The sequence below is a fragment of the Perna viridis genome, chromosome 2 (assembly GCF_037379345.1).
Source record: "Perna viridis isolate PV_CMFRI_1.1 ecotype Kerala chromosome 2, ASM3737934v1, whole genome shotgun sequence".
NCBI classification, from domain to species: domain Eukaryota; kingdom Metazoa; phylum Mollusca; class Bivalvia; order Mytilida; family Mytilidae; genus Perna; species Perna viridis.
Genome location: NC_142446.1, coordinates 21544378 through 21564833, shown reverse-complemented (window position 1 = coordinate 21564833; position 20456 = coordinate 21544378). Strand labels below are relative to the sequence as shown.

The 20456-nt window shown below is 31.9% G+C and overlaps 2 protein-coding genes across 10 annotated transcripts in view; one reads left to right on the top strand and one right to left on the bottom strand.

Annotated features, from left to right (window-relative positions):
- The window catches only part of LOC148624049 (DNA polymerase alpha subunit B-like), a 38060-nt gene extending 23538 nt beyond the window's left edge, over positions 1-14522 (top strand). For all 3 annotated transcript variants that reach the window (XM_088566494.1, XM_088566495.1, XM_088566493.1), the window contains 10 exons: positions 431-493; positions 3085-3130; positions 3727-3851; positions 9241-9279; positions 9884-9957; positions 10541-10640; positions 12341-12447; positions 13471-13533; positions 13724-13850; positions 14283-14522. In XM_088566494.1, the coding sequence (XP_088422620.1) occupies positions 431-493; positions 3085-3130; positions 3727-3851; positions 9241-9279; positions 9884-9957; positions 10541-10640; positions 12341-12447; positions 13471-13533; positions 13724-13850; positions 14283-14432 (894 nt within the window). In that variant the 3' untranslated portion in view covers positions 14433-14522. The remainder of the gene's footprint in view (positions 1-430; positions 494-3084; positions 3131-3726; positions 3852-9240; positions 9280-9883; positions 9958-10540; positions 10641-12340; positions 12448-13470; positions 13534-13723; positions 13851-14282) is intronic.
- Positions 14523-16844: 2322 nt separating this feature from the next.
- The window catches only part of LOC148624048 (centrosomal protein of 112 kDa-like), a 33691-nt gene continuing 30079 nt past the window's right edge, over positions 16845-20456 (bottom strand). For all 7 annotated transcript variants that reach the window (XM_088566492.1, XM_088566485.1, XM_088566490.1 and 4 more), the window contains 5 exons: positions 20075-20127; positions 19610-19706; positions 18733-18822; positions 18334-18399; positions 16845-17123 (listed from right to left, as the gene is read on the bottom strand). In XM_088566492.1, coding sequence (XP_088422618.1) covers positions 16986-17123; positions 18334-18399; positions 18733-18822; positions 19610-19706; positions 20075-20127 — 444 coding nt within the window. In that variant the 3' untranslated portion in view covers positions 16845-16985. The remainder of the gene's footprint in view (positions 17124-18333; positions 18400-18732; positions 18823-19609; positions 19707-20074; positions 20128-20456) is intronic.

Here is a 20456-nt window from a genome sequence, read left to right as displayed (position 1 = left end):
TAGGCTATACCTATGGTGAAGTGAGCTCAATATGTGCCCTCGAAGTGTTTTATTACAACATTCTTCGCCTACCTGTTTGTACCACCATGTTGCTATGGGCAAAGTCTCATTGGGAGAATGTGTGAGACGTTCTTCTGGGAAAGCTTAGTACATTTTTACACAGCCATTAATTTCCAAACTATTATTAAATAAATAAATTGATGTAAAATAGTATCCATCAACGTATTAAAAGACAAGACAGTACCTCCACATTTGCACGATCCTCTACTTCGGTATGGATAAATTTTTCATCACTTCCTTCAGAATATTTTTTAGCCATTCTTAGTTCTTTTGTCACATTCTATATATATATATAGGACATCACTGACGCTCCGTCCATACTAAAGTTTGAGTAAATTGGATGTACTTAAATGATTGTTTCTTGTTTTAGCTGGTTGCCATGGATGGAGTGAATAATACAGGACAGAAATTAGTTGTTAACAAGTTATATGAGGTGTGTTTTATGAGGTTTATACTGTGAAGACAAACTGAAGGTTTCAGCTCTTCATTAAGTGTTTTAAAACTGGAATAGTCTGATCACAGACATATAAATGTATTTCAAGTTAATGAAAGAAATTATACATAAATTTCTTATCAAGCATTAAGGGAGTTCAGAATATATATTGTATAGTCTGTTAAATTCAGTGTTCCCCAATTTTTATAGGAAAAAAGCCTTTTCTTTGACGATGACTAGCTGTTAATCCTACATATATTTTACCAGTACTTGATTTAGAGATTAATTAATAATTCGATAATTAATTGGAAAGAGTGAATAACCAAACTATGATCAAGCGTGTTGAAGAAACCTAGATTTAAAGAGTTAAATCTTACTGCGTTCTTGGCACGAGTGATCATATTTTGGTTATTTATGATAACCAATTGATTATCCTAGTTATAGATTTCCTTCATTATTCAATGCTTTTTTCAACATGAGTTTTAAATTTTGTGAATAGTGGATTGATATTCATTTTGTGACATTTCGACAGGAGAAAGTCTGAGAGTGAATTACCAAATTTATTTCAGTGTGATTTATCGAAATTTATTACCAGGGATGATTTTCTTTGTTTTTTTTAGCGGATTTCCGCTATTTCTAGTCCAGATTTTATTGTTACGATTCTTTTTTATTATACATTTACTTCCGATTTGTTTGTTAACCTCGTAAAATCATCTCTGTATTACACTTAGAACATTTGATAAAACACTGCTGTCTATATATGAATACACTATCAACATACATAAATTTTTGTTTGAGATTTTATTGTTATAGGTAGGTTATTTCATTATAATTCTAATCATGAGATTTGCCAGATCGTTCATACATGCATGAATGCCAGTCAACTTGAAACCAATATGGCAGCTGTGTAGTTCGGAAGAGTGTGGCAACAAACTGAACGGCATAATATAGCCGTAAGAATAGTTTATTACATGCACATTGATTTTACCGGTCAAGTTTGTAATTTAACAGAGAGTAATTTTCAGCTCAGGGAAAGAAACTTATAACTGAGTCTGACTGAACCCTTGAAAACACCTTGTTGTAATTGTCCTTTTTCCTTACATTTCCTTAATGATTGATTGATTGTTGGGGTTTAACGTTAATCTTTTTTCCTTATATTTCCTTAATGATTGATTGATTGTTGGGGTTTAACGTCCGAGCAGCAATATTTCAGCTATATTCAGATGATGTATTTCCTTAATAATTATATTCTTGTTGAATTGTTTACATCTCGTATTTTTCAATGCCAACTATCACTTTGTCCATGCTGCCTTCACTGTCGTGCAGCCAATTTTGTGTAAATATTTGTCCGCGCTCCCATACGTGTTCAAAGGAATGTGTGTATTAAAGCGTAAAACACAGTGTATCAATATAACCGACTGAGGCTCTCAGAGGGTAAATTTGACTGTCGGATAGAATTATAAGGATTGAACAGCTATTTTCAGTCGTTCATGCATGTATGAATGGATCTCTACACTCCCAAACATTACATGAATGGCCTTTGGCCGTTCATTGAGTTTGGGATTTCCAAGATCTGTTCATACATTCATGAACGATCGAAAATAGCTGATCAATCCTATAACTTTCATGATCGGAAAGTTATATTTTGTTAGTTAAGGTCACCTGCATTATCTGTAGAGATAGCAATTTAACATGAAAGTATCTAGGTCTGCAGACCTGGACTAAACAATGTGAGCTATTATTGCCATACTCCTATACTTTTTACTAAATCTTCTCTGAAAGTATCTAAGTCTGCTGACCTTGACTAAAACAATGTGAGCTATTATTGCCATACTCCTATACTTTTTACTAAATCTTCTCTGAAAGTATCTAAGTCTGCTGACCTTGACTAAAACAATGTGAGCTATTATTGCCATACTCCTATACTTTTTACTAAATCTTCTCTGAAAGTATCTAAGTCTGCAGATCTGGACTAAAACAATGTGAGCTATTATTGCCATACTCCTATACTATTTACTAAATCTTCTCTGAAAGTATCTAAGTCTGCAGACCTGGACTAAAACAATGTGAGCTGTTATTGTTACTTTTTACTAAATCTTCTCTGAAACAACTACATTGCTCCAATTTATCCAAAAAAAATCCTTAGTGTGTATTCAACAAAATTTTAATATTCAACTTTTTATCGCATGAAAATTATAGTCAAAATTTCTGTAACCAAACGTTTGGCTTCCTTTAATAGGTGATAAAATGTGTTTCAAAAAAAATCTGAGGAATATTTCCTACAATGCCAACACTGAAAGAGCTACATCAAATAACCTTTAATGTGTGTGGGTCGTTATTTGACTTTTTAGTTTATTTTGTTGTTGGGGCTGTCAGAGCTTAATTAAAGGTGTGTTTACACATATTGAAGACCATTTGGCAATCTCCATAAGTGTTTACTATTTTTATAAAGGTTATATGATGGTGCAGTTGTTGCCTTTCACCATATTGATTCCTTTTTTTATATTGATATTGAATAACAAATTCAATATATGTGACAATAAGTTTGATATTTTCATGGATAATGAGCACAATTTTGTTGGCCTTTTCAGGGTGTTCCACAAAGTCTACCAGAAATAACAGTCAAAGCTGAACCGGGTAAGAACTTATTCTGTATGTTGCAGAATCTTTTAACTTACAAACTCAGTCTTATTCATTTTAATAAAATATTAAAAAAAGAAACTGGTGGACTTACTGAGATTGAAGGGGTCGCACAAATTCACTCAACCAAAAACAAATCAATACATATAAGATAGGGGAAATGTTCAAAATTTGTATGTAATTTTTTTTATGGTTAATGACCCATTTTAGAATGATACCTCTTTTGAAGTTATATTTCATCGATTTTGTTGATTAATAACACCTTACAAAATAGGTTTTATGGATTTACTAGATCTGCCAATGACAAGAAACATTCTAGGGTGTAAATAGTAACTATTATGTAAGTCACTTGACACTGTGCTGGTCATCAGTTTTGTGTCAAAATCTTAAATCATGGTCCAAAATATGGAGACATGTCAAATATAGTTCTTAAAAATATCTAAGTTGTTCAAGGTGTAACATTTATGGTTGTATTTACTGTAGCTGTAACATGCAGAATATGTTAATCATATAGGCCAAAGTAAGGTTTTTCTGCTAGTTCAGTAATTATTTAAATAGTTAGTTTGTGTGTATTTTTTTTTATTTGGTGACAGGATCAGATAGACTGAATGTGATGATAGCTGCTGGTCCTTTCTCTACATCTGACAATTTGTCATATGAACCACTGAATGATTTGTCCAAATACATTTCCAGAGATAAACCAGATGTCTGTATACTGGTAAGAAATCTGTGGTTTTTAACCTGGACCTAAGGTCCAAGTGACTAAATTATTGCTGGTTCTGTTGTCCATCATTACATTTTTCACAATTTTCTTGACTATGTGAAAACTGACTTATTTTGAACCAATGATGTTTGGAAAAAGCCTCAGCAAAATAATTTACATTTGGTTCTGTTTCAGTAATCTAAATAGCTGCTATCTTATACTGTATAATCATTTATTTTCATGTGGAAAAAGTTTTGTGGTTTTGTCTTTGAACCTGATTTTGTGAGAACAAATTTCCTTGGATTCTTGATTAAATTTTTTGATGAGAATGCATTTATGATTCAAGCTCTCTGGTTTGCCATATTCTTCCATATAAACTGCACAGTTCCTACTTGTCCAGATGAAAGAATTTTTTTAATAAAGTATTTTTTGCTAATACCATATTTTTGATTGGTTTTTATGTACATATGTTTGTTTAAGTATAATCGCATCAGAGTAACGTTTTATTTTGTAATTGAAATATATATTTGGAGATAAATTTTTATGGGGACTTATTTTCTTCATTTGTTTTACCCTTGAAATTAGCGAAATTTAATCCCCATTGAAAGTTTCTGCTTTTACAGTAATTTTTTTGAGACTACAGGTGCCATTGTTTTGAAATTTGGTATGATTGTTGACCTGAATGCCAAACGATCCACTTTCAGTATGGCTCAGGTAGCTCTGTGGTTAGCTGCTCAAAAGTTTCTATTGATACCATATGGGGAAACACATTTTTGCATTTATCTTTGTTACACATCATTTAGGTTTAGACATAATGGCAGAATTAAGAAAGACCTCTGATTACCAAAGGTCCGTAAGAGCTATTGGCATCACTTTGCATCTTGCATTGTCTGTTGTTAATTTTTCTGTGAAGATCTTCTCTTCTAAAACTGTTAGTGCATTATTACCCAATTGGTCTCCTTGGCATATTTATTTTAATACTTATGTTGACTATGTAGATCAAGCATAAAACATGGCTGCCATTTTTATTTTTAGATCACAAGAGTGAAGTCACCCATATTTACATATATATCACATATTTAAATTAAAATACACTTTTTTTGTATATGCATTATAAGTGTTTGTTTAAACACTATATTGCATACCCTACATCACATGCCTAGAACAGAACCTGTCAAAATTTTATCGTGTGGTATCTACCATCGACCTATATCACCCCACAGACTGGTGGCGGTTGGGGTGATTGAGGAGTCTCGGGTTGATACCTCATGTGATACAGATTTTGACATGTAATATTCAGTATAGAGGCTAAAAACCACTAATTCCACTTCCCATAGGCTTCTATGCTAATTTCACAATATTCAATGGCTTCTCTGGACTTTACCTTAACTTTAACCTGCAGAGGACTATATATCAGCATGATTCTACATATGTCAGCTCACAATCCTCAGAATGGCATGTGGGGTTAGCAGACTTGCAGTGCACTACTGGCCACCGGAAGTGAAGGGTCTATAAATAGCATGGGAAATCCCAGTGTTTACACAAGATAGGGGTATATTTAAAAATCATTATGGAGATTAGGCTTCACATCACAAGAAGCAAAATACACCTATAAAATGTACAGAAATGTTTTTCCTTTCAGAAACTGTTTAAATTTTTTAAATAAGATGAGAACTTTTTTCACAGCACTATGGGGAACAGGGGTAATTTCTGCGTAGGACTATTTTTGCGTACGTTCTAAATGCTCATTGGTTGAATTGGTGGTCTGTAACCTAAAGAGTCACTTTTTGTCTTAGAAAAAATAAATAATTATACAGGTATCTTCCTACACACATACTGAATGCATTTGCAAAGTTTCAGTGAAATGTGACAAGCACTTTTTTAAATATTTGATTTTTAAATATAGGGTAACCAAGTTGGGCGAGCAAAAAAGTGACAATATTCTACCATACTTAAATGCATTAAATATTTGCAAAGAACTTTTTCTGACTTTTCAAATAAAAAATATCAATCACAACTTGCTTTTTAACAATATTAATGAAGAAATAGTTTTAAAAGTAATCATTTTCTGAGAAATTGGTCTATTTTTAAAAATTTATTTCTGACATGCCTCCCCCTTTTTCTTGATCACATGTCAAAAATCCTAAATCCTTAAATTTTCACAAAAGGTGATATATTTGGCTTTAAATTTGTAAATACAGTGTTTTCACATTAAAACATGACCAGTAAAGGGCACCTAAAGCAAAAAAAGTACTCAATAATGGATTTTCCATGTTGCCATAGGGGAATGCTTATATGGCCTTAACCGCAGTAATGAAAGTGAGTTTTTCCTCATTTCTAACCTAATTTTTGCTCAAATCTACACAAAACTTGATTTCAAGTGCTTATTACCACCATATTTAGGTAAATATAGCACTCAAAGTTTAATATTTGATATTTTTACTAAATTTTCTACACTTTTTACAAGATAGGACATAAAAATCAGCCAAAAAGACCAACTTTCCATAATTTGGACCTATAACTTAAAAAAATGCATATTTTGAAGGATTTTTGTAGTGTGTTCCTCTCATGGCAAAGTTAACAAGATCTTCAAGTAGTTTAAAGCTATTTCAAGAAACTTTTCATTTTGCCATGGCTTCAACTTAAGGCTAAAAACCACTAATTCCACTTCCCATAGGCTTCTATGCTAATTTCACAATATTCAATGGCTTCTCTGGACTTTACCTTAACTTTAACCTGCAGAGGACTATATATCAGCATGATTCTACATATGTCAGCTCACAATCCTCAGAATGGCATGTGGGGTTAGCAGACTTGCAGTGCACTACTGGCCACCGGAAGTGAAGGGTCTATAAATAGCATGGGAAATCCCAGTGTTTACACAAGATAGGGGTATATTTAAAAATCATTATGGAGATTAGGCTTCACATCACAAGAAGCAAAATACACCTATAAAATGTACAGAAATGTTTTTCCTTTCAGAAACTGTTTAAATTTTTTAAACAAGATGAGAACTTTTTTCACAGCACTATGGGGAACAGGGGTAATTTCTGCGTAGGACTATTTTTGCGTACGTTCTAAATGCTCATTGGTTGAATTGGTGGTCTGTAACCTAAAGAGTCACTTTTTGTCTTAGAAAAAATAAATAATTATACAGGTATCTTCCTACACACATACTGAATGCATTTGCAAAGTTTCAGTGAAATGTGACAAGCACTTTTTTAAATATTTGATTTTTAAATATAGGGTAACCAAGTTGGGCGAGCAAAAAAGTGACAATATTCTACCATACTTAAATACATTAAATATTTGCAAAGAACTTTTTCTGACTTTTCAAATAAAAAATATCAATCACTACTTGCTTTTTAACAATATTAATGAAGAAATAGTTTTAAAAGTAATCATTTTCTGAGAAATTGGTCTATTTTTAAAAATTTATTTCTGACATGCCTCCCCCTTTTTCTTGATCACATGTCAAAAATCCTGAATCCTTAAATTTTCACAAAAGGTGATATATTTGGCTTTAAATATGTAAATACAGTGTTTTCACATTAAAACATGACCAGTAAAGGGCACCTAAAGCAAAAAAAGTACTCAATAATGGATTTTCCATGTTGCCATAGGGGAATGCTTATATGGCCTTAACCGCAGTAATGAAAGTGAGTTTTTCCTCATTTCTAACCTAATTTTTGCTCAAATCTACACAAAACTTGATTTCAAGTGCTTATTACCACCATATTTAGGTAAATATAGCACTCAAAGTTTAATATTTGATATTTTTACTAAATTTTCTACACTTTTTACAAGATAGGACATAAAAATCAGCCAAAAAGACCAACTTTCCATAATTTGGACCTATAACTTAAAAAAATGCATATTTTGAAGGATTTTTGTAGTGTGTTCCTCTCATGGCAAAGTTAACAAGATCTTCAAGTAGTTTAAAGCTATTTCAAGAAACTTTTCATTTTGCCATGGCTTCAACTTAAGGCTAAAAACCACTAATTCCACTTCCCATAGGCTTCTATGCTAATTTCACAATATTCAATGGCTTCTCTGGACTTTACCTTAACTTTAACCTGCAGAGGACTATATATCAGCATGATTCTACATATGTCAGCTCACAATCCTCAGAATGGCATGTGGGGTTAGCAGACTTGCAGTGCACTACTGGCCACCGGAAGTGAAGGGTCTATAAATAGCATGGGAAATCCCAGTGTTTACACAAGATAGGGGTATATTTAAAAATCATTATGGAGATTAGGCTTCACATCACAAGAAGCAAAATACACCTATAAAATGTACAGAAATGTTTTTCCTTTCAGAAACTGTTTAAATTTTTTAAATAAGATGAGAACTTTTTTCACAGCACTATGGGGAACAGGGGTAATTTCTGCGTAGGACTATTTTTGCGTACGTTCTAAATGCTCATTGGTTGAATTGGTGGTCTGTAACCTAAATAGAGCATATATTTAGATTGAAATATGTGGTATCTGCATTTTAAGTAATTGCTTAAACCCCATGTCATTTACCCTCTATTGCATACCCTACATCACACCCCTAGACCTATGTCACATACCCTATATTGTACAATTACCCAGAACACAATTGAAGTTTAATTAAAATATAAGATATAGTGGACATGGCATGTCAAAATCTGGATCACTTAGCTTAGACTGTCAACCCTTGACCTATATCACCTTGTGGGACGGTGGCCTTTGGGGTGATATAAGAGTCTTGGGTCGATATGGTATGTGGTACAGATCTTTACATGTAGTATTCACTGTATATCTCAAAAACTTTATGAGATACTGGAAAATGAATTCAACAGTCCTTATCCAACTTGAAGAGTTCTTCAAAAGTTTCCATTTGGTTGATGTTGTATGATCACTTCTTATTGGAATTTTTGCCTTTGAAAGTTAAAATTACCATTTTCCCGGTTTTTACCATTTAACTTGAAAACTGTAATAGATGAAAGTAAACTTTCAATTGATAAAATTATCTTTATAGTAAGGCCTGCATAAGTCCTCAAAAGTTCAAGTTGCAATGCTATTCCTAATTAGAGTTATTGCCCATGAAAGGTAAGAAAAAGACTTTACAACATGAGGAAATAAGGCTCTCAAGAGGCTCTAGTTGCTCCACTCAATCAAATGATATGGTCACCAGAGTTTCCGGGTGAGGGATTCAAGCTCTCAAGAGGCTCTAGTTGTTCCACTCAGTCAAATGATATGGTCACCAGAATTTCTAGGTGAGGGATTCAGGTTCTTAAGAGTCTCTAGTGTTCTAATCTATTTGAATTCTTACTATATTGTCTTACGGAAGGTTAAAATGAGAAAATGAATCATATATTGTACTACCAAGGAAATCCCAGACTCCCTCAAGTTACATTTATGATTTTTCATTCCAGATGGGACCATTTGTTGACATTAAGAATGAAGTTGTTGAAGTAAGTATACAAACTTACAAATCAGATGTGCTTACCAGTATGGTCTGGCTTATGTTCTCTGTCATAAATAATGTCTTGAAAGTTCTTAGAAACTGCTTAGTAGTGTTAGGCATATTAGAAGTTGAAGCTTTTCTACAAATAATCCACTTTTGGTTCAGCTTTATTGAACTATGAAATCTTGGAAGATTCAAACACAAATTCTCTTAGTTGTGAGAAAAACATAATATTTTCACAAATCTGCAGTATATATATCGAAGGCATAACTTTCTTTGTCAGTTGCAAAGAAGAGGTAGATATATAGCAATAGAGGTTCAAATAATTAGTAGTGATGTATTATCTTCATACATGTTTGAAATTTGTGTGTGAAAAAAGGAAAATTCTAATAATAACACATTTTCACATATTTGTCTGTTTGTGAAAAATGAATAATTGTATTTCTTTTGATAATGCAAAGCTCAGGTTCACAAGTACTGTCTGGAAGTTTGGTCTTAGTTGGGAAATTGAAATAGATAATCAGAATCAAGATTGGCATGTCTATATATAGTTCCTGGGAAGCCATTGGATTATGCTAAAAATAATCTATTCATATTCTTTCTTATTTCAGAAAGGGAACTGCACATTGAGCTTTGACAAAATCTTTAATGAACAGCTAAAATTTATTGGAACTATCACAAAAAGGTACATACCAGTGATTTCCCTTGTAAAGTTCTTAAACTTCCAAATAGATATAAATGTTAACATTATAACGAGAATAGATAGGGTTAATATGTCAAGAGACGACAACCCAACCAGGCTGCAGCTGGCCACAAAACATCATTATACACAGATACGACAAAAGGGTTGCCCCTAAATACTCAAGTAACATAAATATAAACTGAAGGCGAAAATGAAATAAGACCTACAGAGGCCAGAAATTCCTGACGTGGTACTTGTGTATATGTAAATACAGTAACATGCTGAAAATACAATGAATGATTTGAACTATATACAAATTTCCTGGATGAAGAAGTAAAGATAATTCAATGATGACTAAAACAAATCAATATAAATGGTAATATTTTGACTTAATTCATTCGTAAGAGTTATTTGGAAAATGAATTATTACAATGATGGATATGCTGAATATATCAAAGAGACAACAACCCCACCAGAATGATTAAGTTAGTAAATTGATATAAATGTTATTGTAATACTGAAAAAAAATATGCCAACTAATAAACAAGTAATTTTTAGTGTCATTTTCTTAGTATTTTATTTTCAGTGTTGGATGCCAGGTGATAGTAGTGCCATCTTACAGAGATGTTCACCATGACTATGTTTACCCACAGCCCCCATATGATGTCAGAATGCCAGATTTTAAGGTGGCTTTATGTTGATTTACTGCAAAGATTTCTTTATACTGTTTCTTTCCCTTTTTTAGCTGTAGACAGTGACATGCCTTTTATCTGAAATTTTGAGTATGAGCAAGCTTTTAATAGGAATCAGTTATTAGTCCCCTACTGGTAACTTTTGCCTTAGGATTTGCACTCCGTCTGTCCTTCAAATTAATTTTCTGCAATTTTTTCATCTTGCTTGTAGATATACATTTGATAATTGGTCCCTAGCTTTACCATGACAAGTTTCAGATCAAGTTCAAATTTTGTTCCAGTTTGTTGATATTTTGATGAGTTACAGTCCTACGGTTCATGCAGACTCAAATTTATGCACTTTCATCTTTTACAGTTTACATTCTATTCTCTTCAACAGATTTTTCTTCCTGTAGGGGACTTTGTATTGCCATGCAATACTCTCAGAATGCTTGTTTTTAATACTGTTTTATTTTGTAAAGTGAGGGTGAGATCTTGTAATGCTTTTAGAAATCCTTGTTCTTACAGTCGAACCTTGTTAAGTCAAAGTTGAAGGGACCATGCAAAAATGTTCGAGTTATCCAAGGTTCGAGTAATCCGAGGTCGAAGATAAATGGGAAATACTAGTAGTTTGATCAATAATTGTTTTTGCTTTTACATCATTTGTTGTGCTTGTACATGTACTTCACTTTACACGGTACTTCGTAATGTCTTGCGTGTCATATTGGAAGATATTTTTTGTATGTTGTATATCATGTTTAAAATACTGAACAGCACCGAGTGTTGAAGTGAAATTTCCTTTTTATTTTTACCATTACAATTCATCTGTATTTTTAAAAAATTATATCAAATTATCAAAATATCAGCTATCACTGTTAGTATGAATTCCAAGGGTAATTAATAAAATTTGTTTCTTTTCACTACACGAGCAATTTTAAATTAATAAAATACACAAATCAAGGCATCAATAGTGTCAACAAGTTAATTTTAAAAGCCACGCTAATTGTTGGTAAAACCACTTTGATCATGGTTTGTAAGAAAACAATCAGTTTTCTGACTAATTAGGTGACTTTGAGACATCAGGATTAATTAATCTCGAAGTCCTAATGTGGGGACTGATTGATTACCTCGAGTTATCCGAGGTTTCGATTCATCCGAGTTTGAGTCATTCGAGGTAAAATTGTCTTGGAGTATGGGGAGTTTTGCTGGGACTTTGTAATTAGTTCGAGTTATCCGAGATTTCGACTATAAATCCAAATTCGACACATCAAGGTTCGACTGTATTTCATTTACTTGTCAGGAACTAAATAGAGGGGTCACCATGATCTTTTAACATTTTGTGTAGTTTGTATTGAAGGCTAGACAGTGCACTCTTGTTTTCTTACTTGAATAGGACTGTTTGGATGGTTATTTAATGAACATTTACCCTACGTTTTTTCTTCACTGACTTTTTAATGCCTATAAAAATTGTATTCTTCAGTTTTCAATTAACTACTTTACAATATAACATTTTAAATGGAAGTGAAAGCAAGGAGACTATGACTTGAATAAAGATACTCATAATCCGAGACAAAAACTAGACATTGAAAACAGAATAACCACATAAATTGATTATAAATTACTACTTACATAAATGAGTTCACACTTGCGTTGCCTCAGAATACATGAAATAACTCTTTCACTATTATATATATATTGATTTACTGTATTTATAGCACATACATATGATGTCAGACCCTTGTACAGTAACAATCAACAATGTTGTGTTTGGTATAACATCAACTGACGTTCTGATGCATCTTGGTGGTGAAGAAATATCTCGGTAAATTCATTTGAGAAGTTTTCGTGTTATTTTGATTACTTGAAAGCTGGTTGTTTGAATTATTCATAAGATATTGTTCTGGATTTTGCTGTAATTATATCTGCTTCCAATGGATAGATTGATTTTAAATTTGGTGTGTGGCTTTATGTAGATGGGGCATATGTTGTAAGTCAATTTTTGGTGCTGTTCAATATCAACTTCCTGTATGTGTGGGGACATACCCAGCGCAACAATGCATGCAACTGAATTTAAAAAAAAAATTTTTTTTAATGTTTGAAAATTAGGTGTAACTGATAGAGTTCATAAAAATCAAACACTCCATTGTGGACTTATATTTACTGAAATTTGTAGATGACCTAACAAAATACTGGAGTCTTGGATGACGGTTGATTAAGGTGTCACGAAATAGATATCATATTGATTCTGTATTATTTTTTTGTACAGTTATATTGGGTCTCATAATCAGCTGTTGTTGCTATAGTTTACACATCAGGCCAATACAGATAAACCTCTACAAATTTACTTGGACAAAATACTGATGAAAACCCTAATGTCATTCAATACAGTGTAATATTCATGTATTAATATTACAGGAAAAAGATAGTAATCTGATTACGTATATGATCAGAACTACTTGGCAATTTTCATTGGCTACACTTAAAATAAGTTCAGATGCAGAAAGGAAAAAAATAGACTCGTGTAGTGTGGCAAAAATTGAATACTTTGTGGGGTGAAAAATGTTGCATAACACTACAAACCAGGGGCAGTAACCCACAAACAACTTGGGTGCAAAGGAATAACCTATAGCTCTGTAAAGTCTTTACCAAATTTCATGTGATGAAAGAACTTATGTTTGCTTTTTAGTTTCATGGAAATTATGTTGTCAATTTCAGCAGTGGAAAAGATATGTTTTGTTTGGAATTGACCTCATTTATTCTTTTGAAAATAAAAAAAATAAGCAATGTGAAATGTTCTTGTCTTGATAATTATGTTACTTTTACATTATGCATATTATATTTTAAGGAATCCTCCAACATCAATGGACAGACTTGGAAGACTTGCCCAGCATATTATTACACAGCACAGGCATGTATCATTTTCAAATATTGTAGATATAAATCTACTTGTACTAATCTTGTATTAGGTTTTCACACTTTATAAATAAGATGTAAACACAACTATAACAATGATGATAAAAGTATGAATTTCTGTCTAAGTTGACTGATGAATTAAACGCTGTCAGATTAACTTCTAATTTTATCTTTTTTTTTTTTAGTTTTTACCCATTGTACCCACCATCAGATGAAGTGAACATTGACTATGAAGCATTAGATACCTATGGTACACTGCCAATCACACCACATGTACTTGTCATGCCTTCTGATCTTAAACAATTTATAAAGGTACTCATATAACACCATTTTTTCCATTTATAATTAGACATTGTTTTACTTGATTTACGTGATTTTTATGGAAAGATCGCAGTTATTGTCTGTTAGCTTGATTATATTTTGTGTATTATATACTTAAACCCCCTCTGTTCAATCATTGTCTTCTTGTTACTCTTTTCTGTAACAGATTTCTCAGCTTCAGTAGATGTTGATGGGGAAATTTTTAGCATTTAAGTAGCTTACATCTTGTTCCAGTGAATGAAACTAACTGATATATGTACCAATTAATGTATGATACTAAATGAATTTTACCTTTACACTGATTGACAGTTTGACCAAATCCATTGGTATATTGTTGTATTTATTGTTATAGACATCAATCAGTATGAGAAACCCATCAGATAATCCTGAAACACAGAAAATAATAATTTTTTTTGTTTTTAGGAACTTGATGGCAGTGTCTGTGTCAATCCTGGTAGAGTTGCCAAAGGACAGATTGGTGGATCTTATGCTAGAATGGCAATAGATGTTAGTCAGCTCAAATCTCAGTCTTCTATTTCATCTCACACTGCAGCTCAAATCTTGCGTGTTTAACTTGTAATGTGTAATGTTGACAATAAACTATAATTCTATGCATTTATTGGTTTTGTAATATTGATTGAAGATAAATACCATTGATTTATGTTTGTTCTTTTTTCTACTATAGAACATAATAGTTTTGTCTTGCTTATTATATCCTTGGTTTGAAAAGTGGAAGGTATATAGTGAGCATAATGTCTGTCTGTCTGTCCCCATTTTTAACATACAACACCTCTCAAACCACTTGAGTGTAATTTGATGAAACTTTCAAATTTGTCACATGATGCCTTTCTGCACCTCCAATTTTGTTTTTTTTTTTCCATCTGGGATTTCCTTTATGGGTGCTAGGTTGGGAAGCTGGAGTATCAAGCTTTGGTCACATTTTTTTCTAGTTTATCAATAAAACTTTTTTCCAAAAATTCATACTGGTCACACATTTTCAGCAACTACAAATTTAGGTTTTTAGTTACAGGGGTATGTTTTTGACCTATACATCACAACATATCTCCTGGATTGTCTTCATTTTTTTCTGACACAGTATAGACTAACTTTTTACCCTTTGACCTTAAAGACGCTTTTCCATGGCAATGCAAGTCACCATATCACAATTCTGTTTCACTATTGGCCAAGTACTGATAACTTAGTGGCATAAAAAATGTACCAAAAATTGAAGTTGCATGCCATGTGTTATTTCTGTATGAAATGTAGAAAATTATAAGTAAAAAAGAACAAATTTTTCTGTGTTGGCTATCTTTTAAAGATAATACTTGTTTACCAAGATAAACTACACCTAGTTCTCCATCAGTATTCAGTACTAAATGCCTACATGTGACACATAGCCACTTGTTTACTATCATATACGTCACTAAAAAGTCCTATAAAACCAGAACAAATTAAATTTTAATGTACCATATTGATTAATCCAATACAACATATACACAATATGACCAGGAAAGGATTTATATACATATTTACAATCAGGTCTTATACATTATACAATGGACACTATTCACTGAAATAAAAGTTATATACATATAAATAAATAATGGCACCAATGAATGGTTCTATAGTACAATGGGTTCCGCTTAATTGCATAGCCTCTGCCAGTAAAAATTATGCAAATAACCGGGCTATTCTTATAACCAAAATTACAATTTTACCGGAAGTGTGGATCAACTGTATAAGCAAAAAACATTCAATGATATCCCACCATGTGGGTTTATTAATCTAAGGACAATTTGATCTTGGGCCTTCTTTTCTGACCAAAAAGAAGCAGAAACTCTATCTGTATTTTAAAGTACTTAATGTACTTATAATAAACCTTTAGCTCTCATGTTACCATTTGGAGTGTGGGTATACTCAAAACAATGTAACAGCAAACAAAAATACAGTGTGTTTTTGTTACACTTCAAACTTGTTTGAATACATGTATAATATGTACACATTCAAAATTTCAAGAGAGTTGCATACTCATGATTACCTTGATTGAAGGTGAAAAAAAAAAGAACCACTTTATGTTTAACATATGTATTACAACACTAACAATTTGTACGAAGTTCATTCTAATACAAAGTAGTAACAGTATTAATTTTCGCGGCAGCTAATTTTCACGGTTTCCCAAAAGCCAACATGTTAGCGGGTATTAATTTTTGCGTTTTCAAGTTTGAAGAAATAAGTTTTTCAATAGTCTCGGCAGTGTGTGATTCCTCTATTGATCAATTATTTTACTTTTATTATTTCAATAAATTAATGACAGCCATTCAAACGACATTAACAAATTGACATGTCCACATACATAGTTTTCTATGGTAATTTTAATATAACAGTCTATTCTTATTTACAACTAAAAATATTCACTTAATTGCCCAAGCCGAAGCTAATTGTTGGGATTAACTTTTGACACTTTAATTGTATGTTTACGGATTAACTTATTATTGACAGGTCTCAGCGTATGTATTTAACGGTAATCTTTTATCTGTGATTACCTGTAGTGGGTTTCTGACATTTACATTTTGCTCTTTTTGTGTATAGAATGTTTGCATAGTATTGGTTTCTTATTTTTGATGTGACAGGTACACTATGGCCATTGAAACAAATCATTACGTAAACAAGATCATGAATTCAGATATTATAATGCACATGCTTTTGCTGTATACTTTTTTATATTAGACTTAGTATGAATTCAAACTTGATTGAATTGAATGATGCGACCCTTACACAAAACAATTTTCCTATTCCAAATTGTGGCAACCATGATTGTAAGTCAAAGACTTGGTAATGTGGAAATATTTACGTGAGTACTAATTTTCACATTCTTGACGCAACCACGAAAATTAGTACACCGTGAAAATTAATACGTTTATAGTATTTATACTGGCCAAACTGGCAAGAAACACTCAAAGAACTGTTATCTAATGCTACACAACTATTATTATGTTTCCAGATCTAACACTTTTTTACTTCAGAATGAGAAAAACCAACATGTTCACCACTTTCATTTGCTGCTTTGGTCAGTTAAAGCAATCTTAAATATCACAGGTATTGCTTTGATTAACTATAACCCTTTCGTCATAAAGCTTTGATTGGTGAGCTTGCTGAGTACTGTGGGTACTTGTTTCGTAGATCTAAATCTTCCTGTAGTACTAGATTCTTCTGTTGTAATGAGTTTACCTGAGATTTCAAAGAATCTATGGTGTCTTCTAACTCCTGAAATATTAAAATCATTTCTTCAGGTGATACTGTTCACTTTGTCTGACGATAATGCAATACCCATTAAATTCACATCAATGGAGTTGACAGATAGTTATGAAGGGAGTAATATTAAGTCCATATGAAATGTTCAACAGGGAACAACTTGAGATAGCTAGAGAGGCAATTTAAGCTTGATACAACTTGAATTTGGATATAGGGAGTAAACTTTTGAAACGGCACAGGTTTCTGACACCGAATGAATATGGTAACAATTTGAATTTATCACTAAAGTTCAATTATGGACCCCACTGTGGAACATTTGAAAAGAAGGGTTCTACATTTAAAATTTAAAATAAATACAGCATATTTATATGCATTTATCGACAAGAATCAATGCATCATTCAATTTCTAATGAAGTCAAATTCTGTTTTACAAAACGCTCATTTTTGTCTCCCAATTCCTAAAAAGTAAGGGCCATTACTCCCAAAAACAATCCCAATTTTTTTTTTATAGTAAAATTTTATCAACATGAGACAAAGTACTTAAAAAGATTCAGTCATTGATCAGTATATCACAATACCAACATGTTCACGTAAATTGTGATTATTAATTTTCATGATTGGAAATCTTTTTTTTATTAAAGTGATCAAAAACTTCAAACATCAAAAACTGTCTTCACAGATTGCATTTTTGTAATAACTGAACAAACAAAACATGATCCATTATACAAAATGAAATAGTGATTTAGTGCATCAACACCACTCTAGATTTGAAAATAAATGAGATGCATACAAAAAACCACCACGTGTTTCTACAAGCCACCACATTTACAGCACAAAAGATTAGATAACTACTCATAGACTTAAGCACATGTTTAAAAACCTGAATTCTGATGTACTCTATTAGGTTGTATTGAGCAAATCACAAAAACAAACTAAGACCAAAAATAGATAGACATAGAACTCCACATCATTCTGAAATGGATATGAATTTCACTGATTTTAAATTTGTAGTTTTAAAAACAAAATAAAGACTAGAAAAATTATTCCAAGAGAATTAGCTAATTTTAATATATCAATGGATTGAGGAAAACTTTAATAAAGGAAAGGACATGAAATTCATTACTCAATAAAACAAAGTGTGATTTCAACAGATGAGATGAAAATATTTAGAAGTGAATTGGTGTTGTAAGGAAACTTGAGTACATGACACCATGGATCATACCTGTCTTACTGAAGAAGGCATTAATCCTCTCATTCTTTCTTCATAAGATAACTTCAGTTGGGTTATCTGAAAGAAAATTTCAAACTCATTTATTCATGATTAAACTTAAGAAGTTAGGACAATATTATTAAAGTGACAAATGTGATCTTAGATAGTGTATATCTGTGAGATTACTTAGTAACCAAAATATGATTCCTCATGCTGGGAAAGTTTAGAAATTTAACTGGTTCATGGAAAAAGTTCCACTCACTCACAGGAACTGAATTTTTTGGCACTCACAATGTTATTTCAGTAATTCACTCTCCAATTGATTATCCTAATACTAAATAGAAAAAAATGTAGGTAGTGCTAGGTAGTGACAAAAACTGATTGATGTTAAAGTACAATGTAATCATCCACCTTTTCTTCTTGATCAGATTCCATCTGTTCAATCCTCCTTTCTAAAGTTCTATTTCTACTGTGTTGGGATTCATTTTCCTTCCTCATACTCTGTAAAAACACGGAACAAAATTAGTTCATTCATACAGCAATCATTTCATGCATCACTAAGATGACATTGTAAACAGAAAATGTTATGACATAAGCTAAATAATGCTTGTTAACCACATTTATACACTAGAGGCTGCCCTGAACCAGAATTGCTCACTTAGTTCAATTTTTTACTTCTATTGGCAACAAATCTCACAAAAAGTCATCATTCAACTTCAACCTAATGGAGACCTCTTATCTTAAAGATCATTTCATCAATTGAAAGTTTTTTTCTATCTAATATGGTTTTCAAGATGTGCAGCATAAAATGTAATTTTCAAATTTCAAAGGGAATAACTATGTCAAGTCTTTGACCTAATTTTGATGGGCTTGTTGCAAAGATCATTTCTGAATTTCATCAATTGAAAGTTTAATTTCTATCAACTATGGTTTTCAAGATATTGGCTAAAAACTGCAAAAAAATGTCATTTTCTGCAATTTAACAAGGAGTTGGCCTACTACTAAATCCAAATGGAGACTTTAGTGGAGCGCTCAAAGCTTCAGAAGGAGGGTTACATATTTTTCAGTATCTCTTACTATAATTTTTGAGACATAAGTAGAAATTGGTGGCTTCCATGATCTATATAATCAACACAATTTTGAAAGTAGATACCCTGAGGATACTGGTGACTAAATTTGACCAAGTGATTGCAATAGTTCAGATGGCCTAACGCAAAGTGAGCTAAAAACAAATTTTCTGATACTTGCAACATTCCAGTCAGTTTAACATCTATATAAAATTTCATACCTCTAAGTTAGTTGTGTAATTCTTTTTCATATTCTTTCTATCTTCCTCATTTTTTGTGGCTGAGTCCTTCAATTTTTTATCACCTGATTCTTTTATCCTGCAATACAGATAAGTCAATACTATCATTCTAAGATCTACACTTAAATAATGAACCTATTAAGATCTGAAAACACAATACTAATCATATCAACAGTAAATTGAAAAAAAAATCACAAGGTTTGTCTCTTCAAACAGGATGTTGGGTTGGGCAAAAAATGGAATAATTATAACAATCATGACAAAACTGTGTAGTTAAATCTTAAATTACTCTGCCCTATAATGGTGGAAAAATAGGACAAAAATATTCACTTTTATTACACTTATTTTACCAATTTGTTCAGAGACTAAAACACATATAAATTACAATATATTTCCTCTCTTTCAAGTACGAGTATTATAATCAAGAGAGAAACAATTTTTTCCTACCTTTTACACTCTTCTCGTAAGTGACTTATTGTATTCTGTAATTCATTAATAGTCTGGAAATAAAGAAATGAAAATAAACACCTTACAAAAGAAGACAAAAACACTTCAACAAATGTAACTATAATTATTGTTAATAAATAGGCTTAAAATCTGATATAATCTGATACAAATCTTTAATTATTGAATACTAAAATAAGCTAGTAGTAGTCAATTGATAGGTAAATGCTCTGGAGTATGTTAACAAACAAACAAATTAGTTGATTAAAATTTCAGCAGTACACATAACAGAGTTAAACTTTTGTGCTAACATTTAAATGATAAATTTCTAACATGTTTGCTTCTTCAACCTTTAGTTACACAGACTTGTGCAACTACAGGCACT